The following is an 18,463-nucleotide window of genomic DNA, read 5'->3' on the forward strand; positions in this document are numbered from 1 at the left end:
AATCTAACCTCAGCAAATTTTTAAAAATAGAAATTATTCCTTGCATCTTCTCAGACCATCATGGAATAAAAGTTCAACTCAATAACAACAGGAATCTGCATACCCATACAAAAACATGGAAGCTAAATAACATTATGCTGAAGGAGATAGATGGGTTATAGACGAGATTAAGAAGGAAATCACCAAATTTTTGGAACATAACAACAAAGAAGACAAAAATTATCAGAACCTCTGGGATACTGCAAAGGGAGTCCTAAGAGGGAAATTTATAGCACCACAAGCCTTCCTCAAGAAAATGAAAAGAGAGGAAATTAATAACTTAATGGGACATCTCAAGCAACTAGAGAAGGAAGAACATTCCAACCCCAAACCCAGCAGAAGAAAAGAAATAACTAAAATAAGAGCAGAATTAAATGAAATTCAAAACAAAAGAATTATATAACAGATCAATAAATCCAAAAGTTGGTTTTTTGAAAAGATCAATAAAATAGATAAACCATTGGCCAACCTAATCAGGAAAAAAAGAGTAAAATCTCTAATCTCATCAATCAGAAATGACAAAGACGAAATAACAACAGACCCCTCAGAAATTCAAAAAATCCTTAACGAATATTACAAGAAACTCTACTCTCAGAAATATGAAAATCTGAAAGAAATCGACGAATACTTGGAAGTGCGCCACCTACCAAGACTTAGTCAGAATGAAGTGGAAATGTTGAACAGGCCTATATCGAATTCTGAAATAGCATCAGGTCTACAAAATCTCCCTAAAAAGAAAAGCCCAGGACCAAATGGCTTTACGTCAGAATTCTACCAAACCTTTAAAGAAGAACTAGTACCTATATTACTAAACCTGTTCCAAAATACAGAAAAAGAAGGAACACTACCCAACACATTCTATGAAACTAACATCACCTTGATCCCCAAACCAGGGAAAGACCCAACAAGAAAAGAAAATTATAGACCAATATCACTAATGAATATTGATGCAAAAATACTCAATAAGATCCTAACAAACAGAATCCAACAACATATCAAAAAAGTTATACACTATGACCCAGTGGAATTTATCCCAGGGTCTCAAGGCTGGTTCACATACGTAAATCTATAAATGTAATTCAGCACATAAACAAACTAAAAAATAAAGACCATATGATTCTCTCAATTGATGCAGAAAAAGCTTTTGATAATATCCGGCATCCCTTCATGATCAGAACACTTAAGAAAATCGGTATAGAAGGGACATTTCTTAAACTAATAGAGGCCACCTACAGCAAACCCACAGCCAATATCGTATTGAATGGAGTTAAATTGAAATCATTTCCACTTAGATCAGGAACCAGGCTAGGTTGCCCATTGTCTCCATTGCTCTTTAACATTGTAATGGAAGTTTTAGGCATTGCAATTAGGGAAGAAAAGGCCATTAAGGGTATCCACATAGGGTCAGAAGAGATCAAACTTTCACTCTTCACAGATGATATGATTGTATATCTGGAAAACACTAGAAATTCTACTTCAAAACTTTTAGAAGTGATCAAGGAGTACAGCAACGTCTCAGGCTACAAAATCAACACCCATAAATCTGTAGCCTTTATATATACTAACAAAAACCAAGCCAAAAAAATAGTCAAGGACTCTATTCCTTTCACAGTAGTGCCAAACAAGATGAAATATTTGGGAGTATACCTAACAAAGGACATGATAGATCTCTATAAAGAGAACTATGAAACTCTAAGAAAAGCAATAGCTGAAGATGTTAACAAATAGAAAAACATACCATGCTCATGGCTGGGAAGAATCAACATTGTTAAAATGTCTATACTACCCAAAGCAATATAAAATTTTAATGCAATTCCTATTAAAGCTCCATTGTCATATTTTAAAGACCTTGAAAAAATAATACTTCATTTTATATGGAATCATAAAAAACCTCGAATAGCCAAAACATTACTCAGCAATAAAAACAAAGCAGGAGGAATCACGCTACCAGACCCGAGACTGTACTATAAATCGATAGTGATCGAAACAGCATGGTACTGGCACAAAAACAGAGAAGTAGATGTCTGGAACAGAATAGAGAACTAAGAGATGAATCCAGCCACTTACCATTATTTGATCTTTGACAAGCCAATTAAAAACATTCAGTGGGGAAAAGATTCCCTATTTAACAAATGGTGCTGGGTGAACTGGCTGGCGATCTGTAAAAGCCTGAAACTGGACCCACACTTTTCACCATTAACTAAGATAGACTCTCACAGGATTAAAGATTTAAACTTAAGACATGAAACTAAAAATACTTGAAGAAAGTGCAGGGAAAACTCTTGAAGGAATCGGTCTGGGTGAATACTTTATGAGGAGGACTCCCCAGGCAATTGAAGCAGTATCAAAAATACATTACTGGGACCTGATAAAACTAAAAAGATTCTGCACAGCCCAAAACATAGTAAGTAAAGCAAGCAGACAGCCCTCAGAAGGGGAGAAAATATTTGCAGATTATACCTCCGATAAAGGTTTAATAACCAGAACCCACAGAGAACTCAAACATATTAGCAAGAAAAGAACACGTGATCCCATCACAGGGTGGGCAAAGGACTTGAAGAGAAACTTCTCTAAAGAAGACAGACTCACGATCTACAAACACATGAAAAAAAGCTCATCATCCTTAATTATCAGAGAAATACAAATCAAAACTAGTTTGAGATATCACATAACCCCAGTAAGAGTAGCCCGCATCACAAAATCCCAAAACCAGAGATGTTGGCGTGGATGTGGAGAAAGGGCACACTTCTACACTGCTGGTGGGAATGTAAACTAATACATTCCTTTTGGAAGGATGTTTGGAGAATACTTAGAGATCTAAAAATAGGCCTGCCATTCGATCCCATAATTCCTTTACTAGGTATATATCCAGAAGACCAAAAATCACAATATAACAAAGACATCTGTACCAGAATGTTTATTGCAGCCCAATTCATAATTGCTTCTTTTTTTTTTTTTTTTTTTTGTAGAGACAGAGTCTCACTTTATGGGCCCTCGGTAGAGTGCCGTGGCCTCACACAGCTCACAGCAACCTCCAATTCCTGGGCTTAAGTGATTCTCTTGCCTCAGCCTCCCGAGTAGCTGGGACTACAGGCGCTAGCCACAACGCCCGGCTATTTTTTGGTTGCAGTTTGGCCAGGGCCGGGTTTGAACCCGCCACCCTCGGTATATGGGGCCGGCGCCCTACCGACTGAGCCACAGGTGCCGCCCCCAATTCATAATTGCTAAGTCATGGAAGAAGCCCAAGTGCCCATCGACCCACGAATGGACTAGCAAATTGTGGTACATGTTATACCATGGAATATTATGCAGCCTTAAAGAAAGATGGAGACTTTACCTCTTTCATGTTTACATGATGGAGCTGGAACATATTCTTCTTAGCAAAGTATCTCAGGAATGGAAGAAAAAGTATCCAATGTACTCAGCCCTACTATGAAGCTAATTTATAGGTTTCACATGAAGACTATAACCCAACTATAGCACAAGAATATGGGGAAAGGGCCAAGGGAGGGCAAAGGAGGGGGGAGGTTAGCGTGGAGGGAAGGTAATAGGTGGGGCCACACTTACAGTGCATCTTAGAATGGGTACAGGTGAAGCTTAACTAAATGCAGAATACAAATGTCTACATACAATAACTAAGAAAATGCCATGAAGGCTATGTTGAACAGTTTGATGAGATTATTTCAGATTGTATATGAAACCAGCACATTGTACCCCTTGATTGCACTAAGGAACATAGCTATGATTTAACGATAAAAAAATTAAAAATTAAAATAAATAAATAAATATTCTTTACATTGCTAATTGAAATCTTTGTAAAAGCATACAATAGGAAACAAGGCTAATGTCCCATTGGTGGTGATGGGGTAAGTAAACTATGGTGCATATGTTCAGTGGACTACTCTGAAGCATACAAAATTTAGTTTGCAGGAAAAAAAGCATCAAAAGTTGTTTACAATTTAGGGAAGAAAATCTGGCTACAAATGATATAATTTAGACACTCTCTCAAGTGAAATATAAGTTCAGTAATGACAGGAACCATGTCCATCTTTGGTTACTGTATCCCTAGCAGATAGTACAATGTTTGGTACAAAGTAAGTGCTTACATTAATTAATGCAAGTATGTACAAAATGGTTACATTAGAAAAATATAAGTTATGTGTAGAAAACTCCTAAGATATACATTAAAATGTTAATTGATTAATTCTGAGTGGTTGGAGTTTTTTTGCCAATTAGTATTATTAATTTTTTTTATAATGAAATTATTTTCTAAACAGAACAAAAGGTTCTTTCAATAGATTTTCCAGAGCAATCCCTATAAAATAGCCCATTTCTATATTTAGGAGTTTACAGAGCTAGCTGGCTTTTTCTTAATCTTAGAAAGCGGCTTATTTTCTGAAATCCTCACATTTTATCCAGGCTTATTCTTCAGCGAACAGTCATGCAGTCTGTTCGGGATTGTGATGAGTAAATGAAGTGAAAATCAAAATGAGGTAACTATTATATGCTGTCTGTCACTCATGTATTTTTCCAGTAAACTGTGGTTTCATTATGCTTGAAATAAGAATCAAGCCAAAGCATTGATGCTCCTTAGTAGAAACGAGGCTGCCAGGAACAGCGCTGTCTTCACAGTCTTCACTCAAAGCCACCGATTTGAGGAGAGGAAAACTTGCTAAAACCATGGGAGCTCATTCTGAATGCTCTAATGATTCCCATGAGCAGCAAACATATTTTATTTTCCAGCACTGGGTATTTATTACCGAAGAATGCAATGTCTCTATTTCTAGACATTAACAAAAGTTATGTTTGGCCAATAATTGTGTGTTAATATTCCTCAAGAGGAATGTTGAGAGTATGTGTAGTGTGATAGAAACCCATTCTTCTAGCCTAGATTTCCCGATACATCCAATGATGCATTTGGTTTAAGATAGTAAAATGAATATGCCCAGTGGAAGCATTAGATATCTTGAATGTCATAGTTCAATATATATGAAAAACAGCAATGTCTGAATAACCTGAGAATTGGAAGAAGGGAATGGTGTAGATTTGTTCTGTCCGTTTGTAGATTTGTTCCCCCTCCCCCATTTTTGGTTACATTGACTATATACAGAATTTGTCAAAATCAGAAATGTAATATAACTACAGTACACTGCTAAATAATAGCTACAAATTCCCGGCCATCTAGGACATTAACCTGGGATGTATTTTGAAAATATAATCTTACCAAAACACTACCCCTATAATATCAAGCTTAATAACCATTAAATGAATAGTTTTTAAAGTTTATTTTTACGGCCTATCTGTAGTGAAACGGAGAAAGGTTTAAATAAATGATATTCATTTGATTTTGGAGACTATCCTAGAAAAATATAATCCTTAGGAATTTTTGAAAGAATTGGAAAATTTATGTTCAGAAAATAGAAGGCAGTATCCCAGAATTAGTCTGCCTGTGAGGGAAGGCATATTTTGAAAAAAAAAAAAAAAAAGAATTTTCCTTTTAATCTATTGCATCCAGGAGGAAGATAACTTTTCTTGAAGACTCTGTGGTTCACAACAGAGAATCAAAAACAAGCAGGAAATTATTGTTATCAGTAAACAAGCAGGAAATTATTTGTTTCTTCACTTGACATAAAATAATTCAAATCATTTTGGCTTACTTTATGGTGAAATAAAATGAAATACAACGAAAGCAATACACTATTTAATTTATTTCTATGTTCAATTCCAGCAATCAGAATAGGAAGGGGAATATTTTATATTTCCTGCCAAGGGCTTTTCTCTAAATTGAATCGTTTTCACAAAATATTCAACACAAAAGCCTGTGCTGATCTGCAAAATGAAGGTTAATCATTGGGGGAGTTTCTACTTGACAAATGTTTAATTACTACCCACTTGACCTGATTTACTTGGTTCCACCAAGTTACTAAAGATTACTCTGGGATATATGGCATATAAATGTCATGTCATTTTTTGACTTGATAAGCTATCTGCAAGCATTTCTAGTTGTTTATAAACTGAGGGTCCCTATCCCTTCACGGGTATGCTTTTCCCTCTTTCGGTATACCTCTTCACCACTCACCCAGCACAGTGGATGTACTCCTATTTCAACCTTCATTACTTTTATCATAGCCACCGGTTCACTCCTGCCAGGCAGTGCAATCAGAGATGGCACCCATGCTGTCTCACATTTGTTTTTTGGTATGTAACATTTAATAAAGTGCCTGGCATAGGTAGGTCAGTAAACACTGGACAAAGTAATTAAATATCTCCAACAAGCTATACCTCATCTACAAAATGCGAGATATTATTGTTGAAGATTAATGTATTAACTCAACATTAGGAGGGGAACATTGAGTGAAGTTTAGGCTTTTTCCTCACTTAAACTCCTTAACTTTTATGAAAAAATATTTTAAAAGACAAAAGACATAATTAGAGATAGAGAAGGAGGCTTTTCATAGGATGTTCTTTCCGGCAAGTAATCTGATACTAGGCTAGCACTATGAAACAAAATACTCTTGAATCCTTATCATAGTTCAGCTGTATTGCCTAGTTACATATGGAATATTTTCATTAAGATAGAAGGAGGGTCCAGATAGTTACAAAGCCCTTCCTTATGGAAAAAAAAAAAAATTTCTCCGTAATACACATTCTTGTGACTCTTAACTTGTGGAGTCAGATTCTCCTAGGACGTTAAACTTTTCTAGATGTAAACCATTCAGCTTTCACGTTTTCTTTAGGACAGGGACTCTGCTGGCTCTTTCTCAGTTTAATCTAGTACTGTTCAACTCACATTCAAGAGTTGTTTTTCAAAAAACTATCTGACATTAATACAAGCTTTATACATCGGAAATTCCTCTTCATACATATACACCCCAATACAACAAATTAAATATAATATACATAATGGGAAATAAAATTCTAGAATAGGTGTCAATGACATGATTGTTTTCCAGAATGATTCTGCCGACATGTCCTCCCAGGGATTTTCTTCTCTTTATCCGAGATGAATCTGTGCTGGGGCTTCCTGTAGATTTTCCTTTAATGGAGTCTTCTGAGTGTAGAGAAAAGGAAGTCTGGTCTATGTCAGTGTCATGATAACAACCATCGAGGGCCATGGCTTGAACTGCATTAATATTGTACATTCCAGAAATCTGTCGAAAAGACTATTTTTAGTAGGTCATGAATATGGTTTTGTGGAATAGGAATTACAGTAAAAATGTGAATAATCAGCTTTTTAGAATGGGTAATTTCAATAAAGGCTAAGAATGTTTTGCTTAAAGAACAGAATTCTGGTTTTGCTTCCATTGTGTACAAGTTTCTAATACGGATTTAATAAATAAATGTTTCTAATAGGGATTTGGCAAGGAGATTTATGTTTATTTCCATCGAGATATTTTATCTTCATAAAAGTAAACGTTACACAACTATGATGTCAATATTTTCTAATTTAGCACTGGCCTAATAGAATATTACACTCCGTGCATGTTTTCTGCTTTGTTTCTGAGTGGTGTGAATGGCTTGCGCTAAGTTTGAGAGGTGAAGTCGAATATGATTTATCTAAATAGCAGTATAAGTCAATTGGATTTGTGCTGCAATGTATTTTTCTTTTTTTAGAGAGAATATAGTAGTATGCCCACTCAGTCAGTGTATTTTATTGTTCCAAAAACAGAACAATATGATCTGGTGATTCATTTATGCTTAAATTGGGGATGGGTTAGGGAAAGATCTTAGCTGCTCCATTTAAATGCAAATTGACCAGGTCTTCTTGTTTTTTTGTTTAAAAGGAACTATAAATGATGCTAACATAGTCCAATCAAAGAACATGAAATTCATTTCTTTTTCAGAAGAAGCAAATTATCAATGCTTTCTGGCTCGTGTGTCTGACAGGATCAAAACTAAATTTTTCTTTAAGGTTTTGCCCGGAGGGAGAATGGTTCTCACTGGTTTAGAGCAGCATCTACAACGCAGCTGTTACTAATTGCTTTTGAAGAAAACAAAATCACTTCTAGATCTACAGGGAAGTTCAAAAGTGAACACATATGGAGAGGCTACCACTGGATGAAATGATTCAGAATTCAAATTGGAGGCACAGAATAAGTGCTGCCAACATGCATATTTGGTTCATAATGATTTTAAAACCTAACATTTTACTGAGTTCAAAAGACATGGAGATTATTTTGTGCAGTCAATGAATTAATCAGGGACCCATATTTGAGTTACGCTGACCCTCTGGCTTTTTTTTTTAGTTGTGGAAATTTTGCATAATAAAATAAAAATAGACAAAATAAACATAAAATGAGATCAAGATTGAACAACCTCAGACAGCCAACTGTATCACCAATCTATCTGATCCTGGGTGTGAGGATAGAATAACGAGATGTTGTCTCTTTGGTGGTTTCCATAACCACCCAGAGCACTGCTGAGCTGTTCTATCACCTGACCACTTATATTAACAAAAATGTCATCAGTGTGTTAAAGAAGACATATGTTCTTTCAAGAGCAAGGGTGCCATTTTCTTTCTCCATTCTGATAATCTAGAACTATCTACATAATTGATCAAATATTTCAGTCCATAGTTGCTGCTCTTTTCCACAAGCTTATTAGTCGGTTTTCAATAGAAATAGCTTTAAAATGGTTCCTTAATTTTTCATTCCAGCCCATAAATAAGCACCAAAGCCATTACATACTATATCTTAGCTAGGATTGGTGGTTTTGACTGAATTCTGGGTCATCTTGAAATTAGGAAAATACTTGGATAAATGGATAAGAAAATGGCTACCTTTCTTGCCTTTGAGTAATTGTCAGCACTAGGGATAGGTTTTCCACAACCTTTGTTGTTCTTCTGGCTCTTAGTATCTGGGCAGTGGTTGGAGTGTGTGTGTGTTAGTGGTGGGTGGTGCTGGCGGGTCATGGTGGCGGTGGTGGTGGGTAGCAGTACAGTGGTGTAAACAAGTTTTCCCTGACTTTATGTTTTCACAGGGAGGAACTCCATAGGGCGGCCCAGCATTGCAGGCCCTTCTCACCATCCCACAATCACTCAACCCAAGCAATTTGGAAGAAAAATCCCGACATGAGTTTTGGTCCCTTTTCAGTAGTCACTCTGTCATCTTTAGTGGTGTTCAGCAATGTTCTCTGAAATGAGGTGCAAAGAAACTGTCCTTTCAGCGAAAGCCTGGAATTTCCTAGCTTTGTTATGACCAACTAAGTACATTTAAGCTAATGATGAATTATTAATGAGCCCACCTGCTCACAGATCTAAGCAACTTTCTCCAAAGGTGAAATTGCTGTATCTGTATCCCTATCTGGCTCTCGCATCTGACTCTCTCTCTAAAACTGGCTTCCAATTCAGGTATATATAGAGAGAAGTGTCATTGATCAGCCCCAAAGCCACAGATATGTCATTCACCCTGCCCCTCGCTGGGAAAGGCCATCCCTCCCACAGCTGCTCAGCTCAGTCAGCCTATTCCCACTATCCCTGTTAATACTTCTTTTCTCAGAGTGAATGCCCTGGGCATTAATTACTATAATAACTTATATTTATGTAGCACTTTATATTTTCAAAAGTTTGAGACCCATTTATTATGTTATTTGATCTTCACAATAGCCCCTGTGAGGTAAATAGGGAAAAGAGATGACACCATTTGCAAGTTGAGGATGAAGTTTAGCAGATTTAGCCAGGAACACAAAACTGGGATGTGGTGGAGTTCTGCTTGGCATCATTTCTTCTGACTCCAAATCATTTCTTCATTTTGTCCCACAGATACAGGAATAGCAAGCAGGATAGTTCTTTGAAATAATTGCATTTCCTTTAACTAACTGAGGATGTTTAGAATGGTGGTTTCTAAGGGCTGAGGGGAGAGGGAAATGGGGGGTTGTTTCACGGGTAAGCACTTTTAGTTTTGCAAGATGAAAATAACTGGAGATTGTACAATAATGAGAATATACTTAATGCCACTGAACTGCACACTGAAAAATAGATGATAACAACTCTAAATTATGGGTATTTCACCACAATTAAAAATAAAAAAAATTACAAAAGAATAGTGCTTATTAACTCAAAAGAATCTCTTCATAGTGGTATACAAGAAGATTGAATATAACTTCATCAAGTGAAAAGAACATCAAGCTCTGTGAACATGTGTTGTATGGCAGGTAGAGCAGAGAAAAGGAAGTATTTAGAGTCAGCACTGGATGGAAGTGAGCTAAAATTACTGCAGTGGCCGTGTCTTGTGTTGACCACGAACTGCATTAAAAAAAACATAAAATAAGAACAAGATTCTTTTCCTCCTTCGACACTTTTTTTCTGTCTCTTACTTCACAGTTTATCTAAATCATTGCTATTCCTTGTAGTAATGGGCCAAGGGCATCGGCATCCCCTGAAACTCATCCTAAGTGCAGTCTTAATGCACCCCAAGTCAGGGTCTTGAGGACCAGCGTGACTCACACACACCATTGCCGCTAGTTTAAAATGGCCTGGCTTCCTCACACCTGCGGAGCTGTCACACTGTGGGTGTTTATGTGACAGGCGCATAGAGCCACACGCTGTCAAGAAAAGGAATGGGAGTATCTGCAATAAAACCAAATCAGCTCCTGTTAAAGCTTTGACTCAAAGTGTATAAAATTAAAAAATGAAGTTGGCATTCCAGGAGACATGAATTGCAATTGCAGCTCTGTTGGCTGTGAGTCTTTTGGCAAATCACTTTACTTCAGTAAAACTCTGCTTATTCATTTATGAAATACGGATAACAGGCTCTGCTCAACTTGCATCATAGAAGTGAAGTAAAGATTCAGTAGAGAAGAGGATATAAAAACACTCTGGAACTATGAAAAACTCTCCCTAGAAGTATAAAAAATATTAAGTAATGTTTTGGGTGTGTACAAATAAATGCTCACGTAAGAATTTCTTTAATCAATGTGAATATACGTCATTGAAATTATGTGTGTGTGTGCATATGTAGTATTTGGATGAATATGCTACATATACTCACATACATGTATGTGAATATGTGTGTGTGTATAATCTTTAAATGCAGGCAAACTAATGAATGACTTATCAGTTAGGTTCCCAAAGTACAATTTCAAGTCAGTTCTTGTAAGAACAGAGAATTGGTGCCCACATTCTTTGTGAAATGAAGCAGGCAGACAGAGATTGATCTACTTATTAAGCAATGTCACAAAAAAGATGTGATAATATTTGATGCCTATAAGGCATCTTTGTCCCAGGATATTGCCGGGAGAAGAACCTCTTTTGTGTTCTACCACTCTGCTGAGTGGCACGGGAAAAATAAATCCTGGCTCTTTGGTGAGAAATTTATCATTTATTGGTGGAGAGCACAGCCTTTGAAGTCAAGGAGGCCTAGGTGCAAACCCTGATCTCTCTTTAGCCGTGTGACCTTGGCCAAGTTACCACCTGTCTGTACTTAGAGGGTGATAAAATACCTATCTCTCAGTGTTGCTATGAAAATTAAATGGCATAATATGTTAGGCATTTGGCATGATGCCAACACGTAATAAGCACCTATTGCACTATGCTGTTATCATCCTCACCATGCTCCACATGAAAGGATGTAGTTAGCATCAACCCCTACTATTCAAGGGGTACAGTTAAGGGAGATGAGCATACTGAGAGAAATTATCCACCCCTAAAACCTCCTTGTGAAAGTGGATGAGGAAGCTGAGAAACCAGCCAGCACAGAGCAAGGATGAAAGTTCACTATGAAATTACCACCATCCTATAAATTCTCATCTTGCCAAGGCATGTGGACTTATTCCAGGGCTTATTCTTCACATTACATAAGGGATCTGACAGGCAAAACGAGGCTGTACCTTTCCTCTCTTCTTGAATCGGTTCTGTTCTTCCACGGTGGTGAGATAATTCACGGCTGCGTACTCGATGACTGACAGGAACACGAAGGTGGAGCTGACCCATAAGTACACGTCCACAGCCTTGACGTAGGACACCTGGGGCATGGAGGCGCTCACACTGGTGGTGATGGTGGACATAGTGAGCACTGTGGTGATTCCTGCCATTCAAGAGTAATGACAAGCTCAGTGACAGGACCATTCATTTCAGGGATCTGGTGCTGGATCACGCCAGCTGATGCATGCTCTCACCGGAAGTGAGAATACTATCGGCTTGGTGATCCGAGATGAGGGATGGTCTCTGCATGGTACCCACCTATACATCTTGAGTCTAAGGAAGAAGCTCTCTTTGGACTTTTCTTTTTACCTTTTTCTCTTGCACTCATCCCTATTGTCCATAATGTTTCCTTTCCTCCATTTAAAGATCTCGCATGGGGGGGGAGGTGGCACCTGTGGCTTAAGGAGTAGGGTGCCGGCCCCATATACCAGGGGTGGCAGGTGCGGGTTTAAGCCCAGCCCTGGACAAAACTGAAAAAAAAAAAAAAAATCTCACAGGGTCCAGAAACTGCCATTTTACTACCTGCCCTCTGATGAGCCTCTTCTTAGAAGGGGAAGCATGGGTTCAATTTTTTTCTTCTGGGAAAGAAATTCCAAAATCATTTTCACTAACCTTTTCCACCATTTTACAACTTTCACAGTTAAGAAACTGCCTTTGTGTCTACCTTTAATCTTCCATGCTTCAGGGGAGCTTATTGCTTCTTGAGTGATCTTTAGTAGCATTAAAGATTGCTATCTTCTATGTTATCCTTTCATAGAGAATACTTAAAAGCCATCGTTACTCTCTTTGATCATTGTTAATGTAACTACCGTTCCACTGAGATTCAGAGCTGAGTGGAGACCCCACTCATTGTGAGCATTTACAGAGCAACCGCTAAACGTCATGACTTGCCCCCTTTCTCTTCCCTTCTCTATCCTTTCCCTCTCCGGCCTCTCTTTCTCTTCTCTTCCTCTCTTCCTTTCGCAGCCTTCCCCTTCCATTTTCTTTTTTACTTTTTTTTTTTTCTTTTCTATTATCTTCTTTGTTCTCTGGCATGAACATCAGAAGTAAGATCAGGATTCTGGGGAACAATGGAGGAAGAAGTGACTCTGAGATTTCCTTAATAAAATGCTGGCCTTGGGGAGGGCCATTCAATGTCTACACTAATTTCTCAGAGGGATACTGCAAAAGTACTGCCTGGAGAGAAACTATACTATAGTAAATATTTGAAATGTACACAGTCTGGCATGGTTTTATTTCTTAACTTCCCACCAGGGAAGTGCAAATGGAATCCTTAATGATTTTTATAAGTTGTAAGAACATTTTAATGTCAACAGACAGAGTTCCAAACAGCAGGAAGAGCACCATGATTTACTCCTAAATGTACAAACACAGCATGTGGACTGCTTTCATCAACCCATCTATATCCCTTCTGTGATAATTGTGCAAGGTTCTCATCAGAGGGAGCCCCATATCAAACACAACTTGGTAGAACCATTCTATTTCCAAATGAAGTTTTTAGTTTGTATGATAAAGACCAAAACAAGGTGGCAATTCACCAGTACCTAGGGAAGATTCAGAATCTCACCTTCACACTGATTTGAACTCCAGGCTAAAAAACCAAAATGCTGTTCTGGGGCTCTTAACATTAAACACAGGCCACTGTCTCATGGGTCCTAGGTTTCCCTCAATAATGTTAATATTACCAATCTGCATGTCAGTGATGCTGTTTGCATTCCTTGGCTCCAAAACACACTTGCTGCATAAACACAGAGATGTGGGATTTTTATTAATATGACAGGCACAACTGAAGCCAAGATTATTAAATAAAACCTGCTTACTTTTGGGCGGTGCCTGTGGCTCAGTCGGTAAGGCGCTGGCCCCAAATACCGAGGGTGGCAGGTTCAAACCCGGCCCCGGCCGAACTGCAACAAAAAAATAGCCGGGCGTTGTGGCGGGCACCTGTAGTTCCAGCTACTTGGGAGGCTGAGGCAAGAGAATCGCTTAAGCCCAGGAGTTGGAGGTTGCTGTGAGCTGTGTGATGCCACAGCACTCTACCAAGGGCCATAAAGTGAAACTCTGTCTCTACAAAAAAAAAAAAAAAAAGCCTGCTTACTTTCATTGAGTATTTACTCAACATACCTAGGTAAATGATTATTAGCCACATGTTACAGAAAAGAAATATAAGCTCGAGTGGCTAAGTAATTAGCCCAAATTTTGTGAGGAGCAGGATTCAAACTTTTCCCTCTGACTGTGGAACCTGTGATTTTTATATGCAAACCTGCTCTCTCTCATTCTGGACCTCTAAAATGAATTTCTTTTTTGTTTTTAAAACTATAGACCAGCGGTGCTCAACCCATAGGTCGCAACCCCTTTGGGGGTCGAATGTCCCTTTCACAGGGGTCACCTAAATACATCCTGCATATCAGATATTTACATTATGATTCATAACAGTAGCAAAATTACAGTTATGAAGTAGCAACAAAATTAATTTTATGGTTGGGGGTCACCACAACATGAGGAACTGTATTAAAGGGTTGCAGCATTAGGAAGGTTGAAAACCATGCTATAGACCAATGTCTGGAGGATCAGACATATGGAGGATCTCTGAGATAAGTAGCTAAAAAATTGTGTGTAGAATTAGGTAAAGAGGCACAAAGAAACCACCGTATGCTTTTCCATTGGCCTAATGTCTTATTCCCTTCAAGATTCCACTAGTAGGAACTAAAGGAATCCTGAATTAACATTCTTCTTATTTAGTAGCTTACCTCATTAGTTCAAAAATTTTAAAATGTCTTATCTTACTGGTTTTCTAAGATATAGAAGATAAAACAATATTTTTTTCCATAAACAGTAATATAGGGCTTAATGGACAAAATAAGGGTTTCAGACATACAAGTGTACATGCCGGAAGAGTCTTATCATGTGTTTGAAATTGATGACTACTGGGCTAATAAAAAGGAATTGAATTATCTATATTTTCCAGAGAGCAATAAACTATCAGTCATTTTCTTTAACAGGGTACTTAGTCCAACTAATTTACTACAGCTTCATTTATTTTAAAACCAGCATTCTAGACTTTCCTTGTTCAAAATGAACAATAAAAAAAAGAATTAGAGAATGGGGAGGAGGGATTGTTGGGTTGGGGAGGAGTGAATGATGAGAAAACTGATATATAAATTCCTAAAGCAATAGAACTTGAAGGCAGGAGTATTATAGCTACATTAAGCACACTTATTATGTCTTGAGCCATCCCTCAGAAATACATTAATCTTGACAAATAGTAATCCTCCCAAACCCATTAAAGTTAACATCCCAATAAAGGAGTTTTAAATTATATGAAGCGACCATTTAGTCAAAGGAAGGTCATGTGTTGGGATTAGAAAATTACCTTCCCACCTACTGATGTTGCTATGCATAGTTAGGAAAATGTGATGAGAAAATGTTTACTCTGGCCTTTTGACTCAACTCCCCAAAGCCCTTGCAGCTTCACCATATTAACTTTTAAGGACATGTAAGGGTCCTAAGACTCCTATAGTCTAGGGATAATTATTCATTTTTGTGTTTCACTGGCCATTTTTTTTTGCCACACATGGTGAAGAGGTTCATTAACCAGTGTCACAGCAGTAGGGCAGACAGGCATCACTTATAAACTTATGGAGTTTGTTCACCTCTGCAGTAACTGTCTTACGGGTTGTTCTTTTGAAGGGAGGAGGCATTTACATTCACCTCCAAATGAGTAAGAATATTTTCCCTGTAGGCCTAGGCAGAAAGAAAATATTACATGATATGAAAGAAAGGAAGGTGCGTTGGATATCCTAACACTGCTCTCTGGCCAAACCCTGACGACCATTCTCCCTCATAGGTGGTGCTAGGGTTCACTGATGATCATCAGAAATTGTGCTAATCTCTATGATGGTAAAATGAATCACTCTTACCCAGTTACCTTCAGGCATATGGCATTTCCTCTGTTAGGAGACACTTTTTCTCTATGAGTGACTACAAGCCTGAAGCTTTGGTTACCTTCCTCTGCCCTCTCTGATTCCCAGTAAACATCTCCATTAATGTGTCGTGTAGGGAAAGGTATAACCAGGCACAGAGGCCAAACAAGAATGATAGAGGCAAAGAAAGCTGAAAGTAGGCAGAAGTGAGTGTTAAAACACTCTTGAGCAACTTTAATAATTGTCTCAGTTTTTCCACAACAAATGAAATGGAGAGCTGTAATAGTATTTTTGAACCATCACACATTCCAAGCTACGATAGCTATTATCTCTTGTAAGAATCAGTACTTCATGCTACTCATCCTCTATTGCTGTTTTACCTGAAACATGGCACATGGGGGAGAGTCTTACAAGCACATGAACCATTTTTTATTGTTTCCAGTTAGTAACTAAAAGCAGCCAGTAAAACACGTTGAGTTAAACACTGGCAATGTAACAACAAGTGTATTAGAGCATAAATTATGTGCAGGAGGGCACTAGTCTAGTCGCTGTGAGAAAAAAATGGCAGTAAATGTCTTTGTTCTTAAGAAGCTCACATTCTAATAGAAGAGACAGGAAAAGCTACCCTTGCCTCTGAGCTAAATATGAAACAGAGGAAGGTGTTACTTTAGGAAGCATACAAGATGCTGTGTGGTTTGAAGATGAGCAAGACCACATGTCCTTGGAAGCCAAGTAAGTTTCTGGCTGTTCAAAGATGGTGTGATTTTGACAAACCCAGGTAAAGAGCGGGAACTAATCATAAGCCCAAAGATACAATCCCAAATACCATAATCCCAATCATTGGAATCCCCCAAATTTAAAATCTCTAAAGTCTAATAACTCTGAAAATCACAATCTTGAAAGATCAAAAGCCCAAAAATAGAATTTTGGAAAAAACAATTTAAAAATTCTTTAGAAGATACTTATTTGCAAAGGGAAATTTCCTTATTTAAAAAGGGAATTTATTGGGCAGCAACTGTGGCTCAGTCGGTAGGGCACCGGCCCCATATACCAAGAGTGGTGGGTTCGAACCTGGCCCCGGCCGAACTGCAACAAAAAAAATAGCCGGGTGTTGTGGCGGGTGCCTGTAGTCCCAGCTGCTCGGGAGGCTGAGGCGAGAGAATCGCTTAGGCCCAGGAGTTGGAGGTTGCTGTGAGCTGTGTGATGCCACGGCACTCTACCCAAGGGCCATAAGGTGAAACTCTGTCTCTACAAAATAAATAAATAAATAAATAAAAATTAAAAAAAAGGGAATTTATTTCAGAAACCACAAAACACATGACAGTACACTTCATAGGCCACTTTACACAGTGAAATAGAAAATAGCATACGTATTTTTGTAAGAATAAACACTCAACCATACTAGTGACAGCTGCATTGGGATAACAGTTATAAGCAGATTAACTGTATTGGTAAAGGGATCGGTGCAAAAGGGAAATGTATACCACAGTCATCACTATAGCTGGTAACTGTGTGCACCCAACTTTATAACTGTGGTCATCTGAAATAGCATGGCAAACAATACAAATCTTCTGAGGAGACTGATCAAAACCTATAACGCATCACCACACATGGGCAATCTCTCACAGAGCCGAGATCTTGAGAAAGTTTATCTTTCACAGATTCCCCTGTACAGAAGGACGTTGTTTTCAACATTTTTACACACACAGTGGTAATGCACTTTAGTGGACTTCAATTTGGAAAAAATGCATAAAATGAATTAGAACTCTTCAAAAGTCTCTGCACAATTTATACCTTCAGTATTGGAAATGTTGCAAAGATGAAATACATGGCATAGCAAGTTGAAGACAATAAGGTTGACAATTTTCCATACTGAGTGGAAAAAAAAAACTAAGAAAAGAAAAAACAAAAACAAAATAACTAAAAAGAAAATTGGGCTTGGCGCCCATAGCACAGTGGTTATGGCACTAGCCACGTACACTGAAGCTGGTGGCTTTGAACCTGGCCTGGGCCAGGTAAACAACAAGGATAACTGCAACAAAACAACAGGCGTTGGGGCAGGTACCTGTAGTCCCAGTTATTGGGAGGCTGAGATAAGAGAATCTCTTAAGCCCAGGAGTTTGAGGTTGCTGTAAGCTGTGATGCCACTGCATTCTACCAAGGGCAGCATAGTGAGACTCTGTCTCAAAAAAGAAAAAAAAAAAGAAGAAAATAAAACAAATTAAAAAAAAATGCACACATGAGAAGTGTATCACAGGGATAGACTGTGGGCACAGATAGACCATAGAGCTAGGATGCAACTAGCCTGTGACTGTGATTTCCGAATTTAAAATAATAGTGATTACAGACTTTAGGGATTTAAACTTCAAGGACTTTGACCTTTTGAGATTCAACACTCGGATTATGGCCTTTGGTATTGTGTCTTTTGAGATTATGATCCACACTGGTATCATGAATTATGTAAATATTTGAAAGATCTGTCTAACTCAGTGAACCAATGTTTGGTAAATGATTGATCAATTTAGTGGTAGGGATTTTAATCTAACAGAATAGAAAGAAAATTGTTGAGATGGTTTCAGATTCC

General features: G+C 38.0%; 1 protein-coding gene across 1 annotated transcript in view; it reads right to left on the reverse strand.

The window, feature by feature from the left end:
- Window positions 1-6,896: 6,896 nt before the first annotated feature.
- GABRR3 (gamma-aminobutyric acid type A receptor subunit rho3) overlaps window positions 6,897-18,463 on the reverse strand; it is a 47,064-nt gene continuing 35,497 nt past the window's right edge. The window contains exons 8-9 of the mRNA XM_053565534.1: window positions 11,866-12,062; window positions 6,897-7,190 (exon numbers count right to left, since the gene is read on the reverse strand). Coding sequence (XP_053421509.1) covers window positions 6,897-7,190; window positions 11,866-12,062 — 491 coding nt within the window. The remainder of the gene's footprint in view (window positions 7,191-11,865; window positions 12,063-18,463) is intronic.

Source organism: Nycticebus coucang, chromosome 16 (assembly GCF_027406575.1).
Source record: "Nycticebus coucang isolate mNycCou1 chromosome 16, mNycCou1.pri, whole genome shotgun sequence".
NCBI classification, from domain to species: domain Eukaryota; kingdom Metazoa; phylum Chordata; class Mammalia; order Primates; family Lorisidae; genus Nycticebus; species Nycticebus coucang.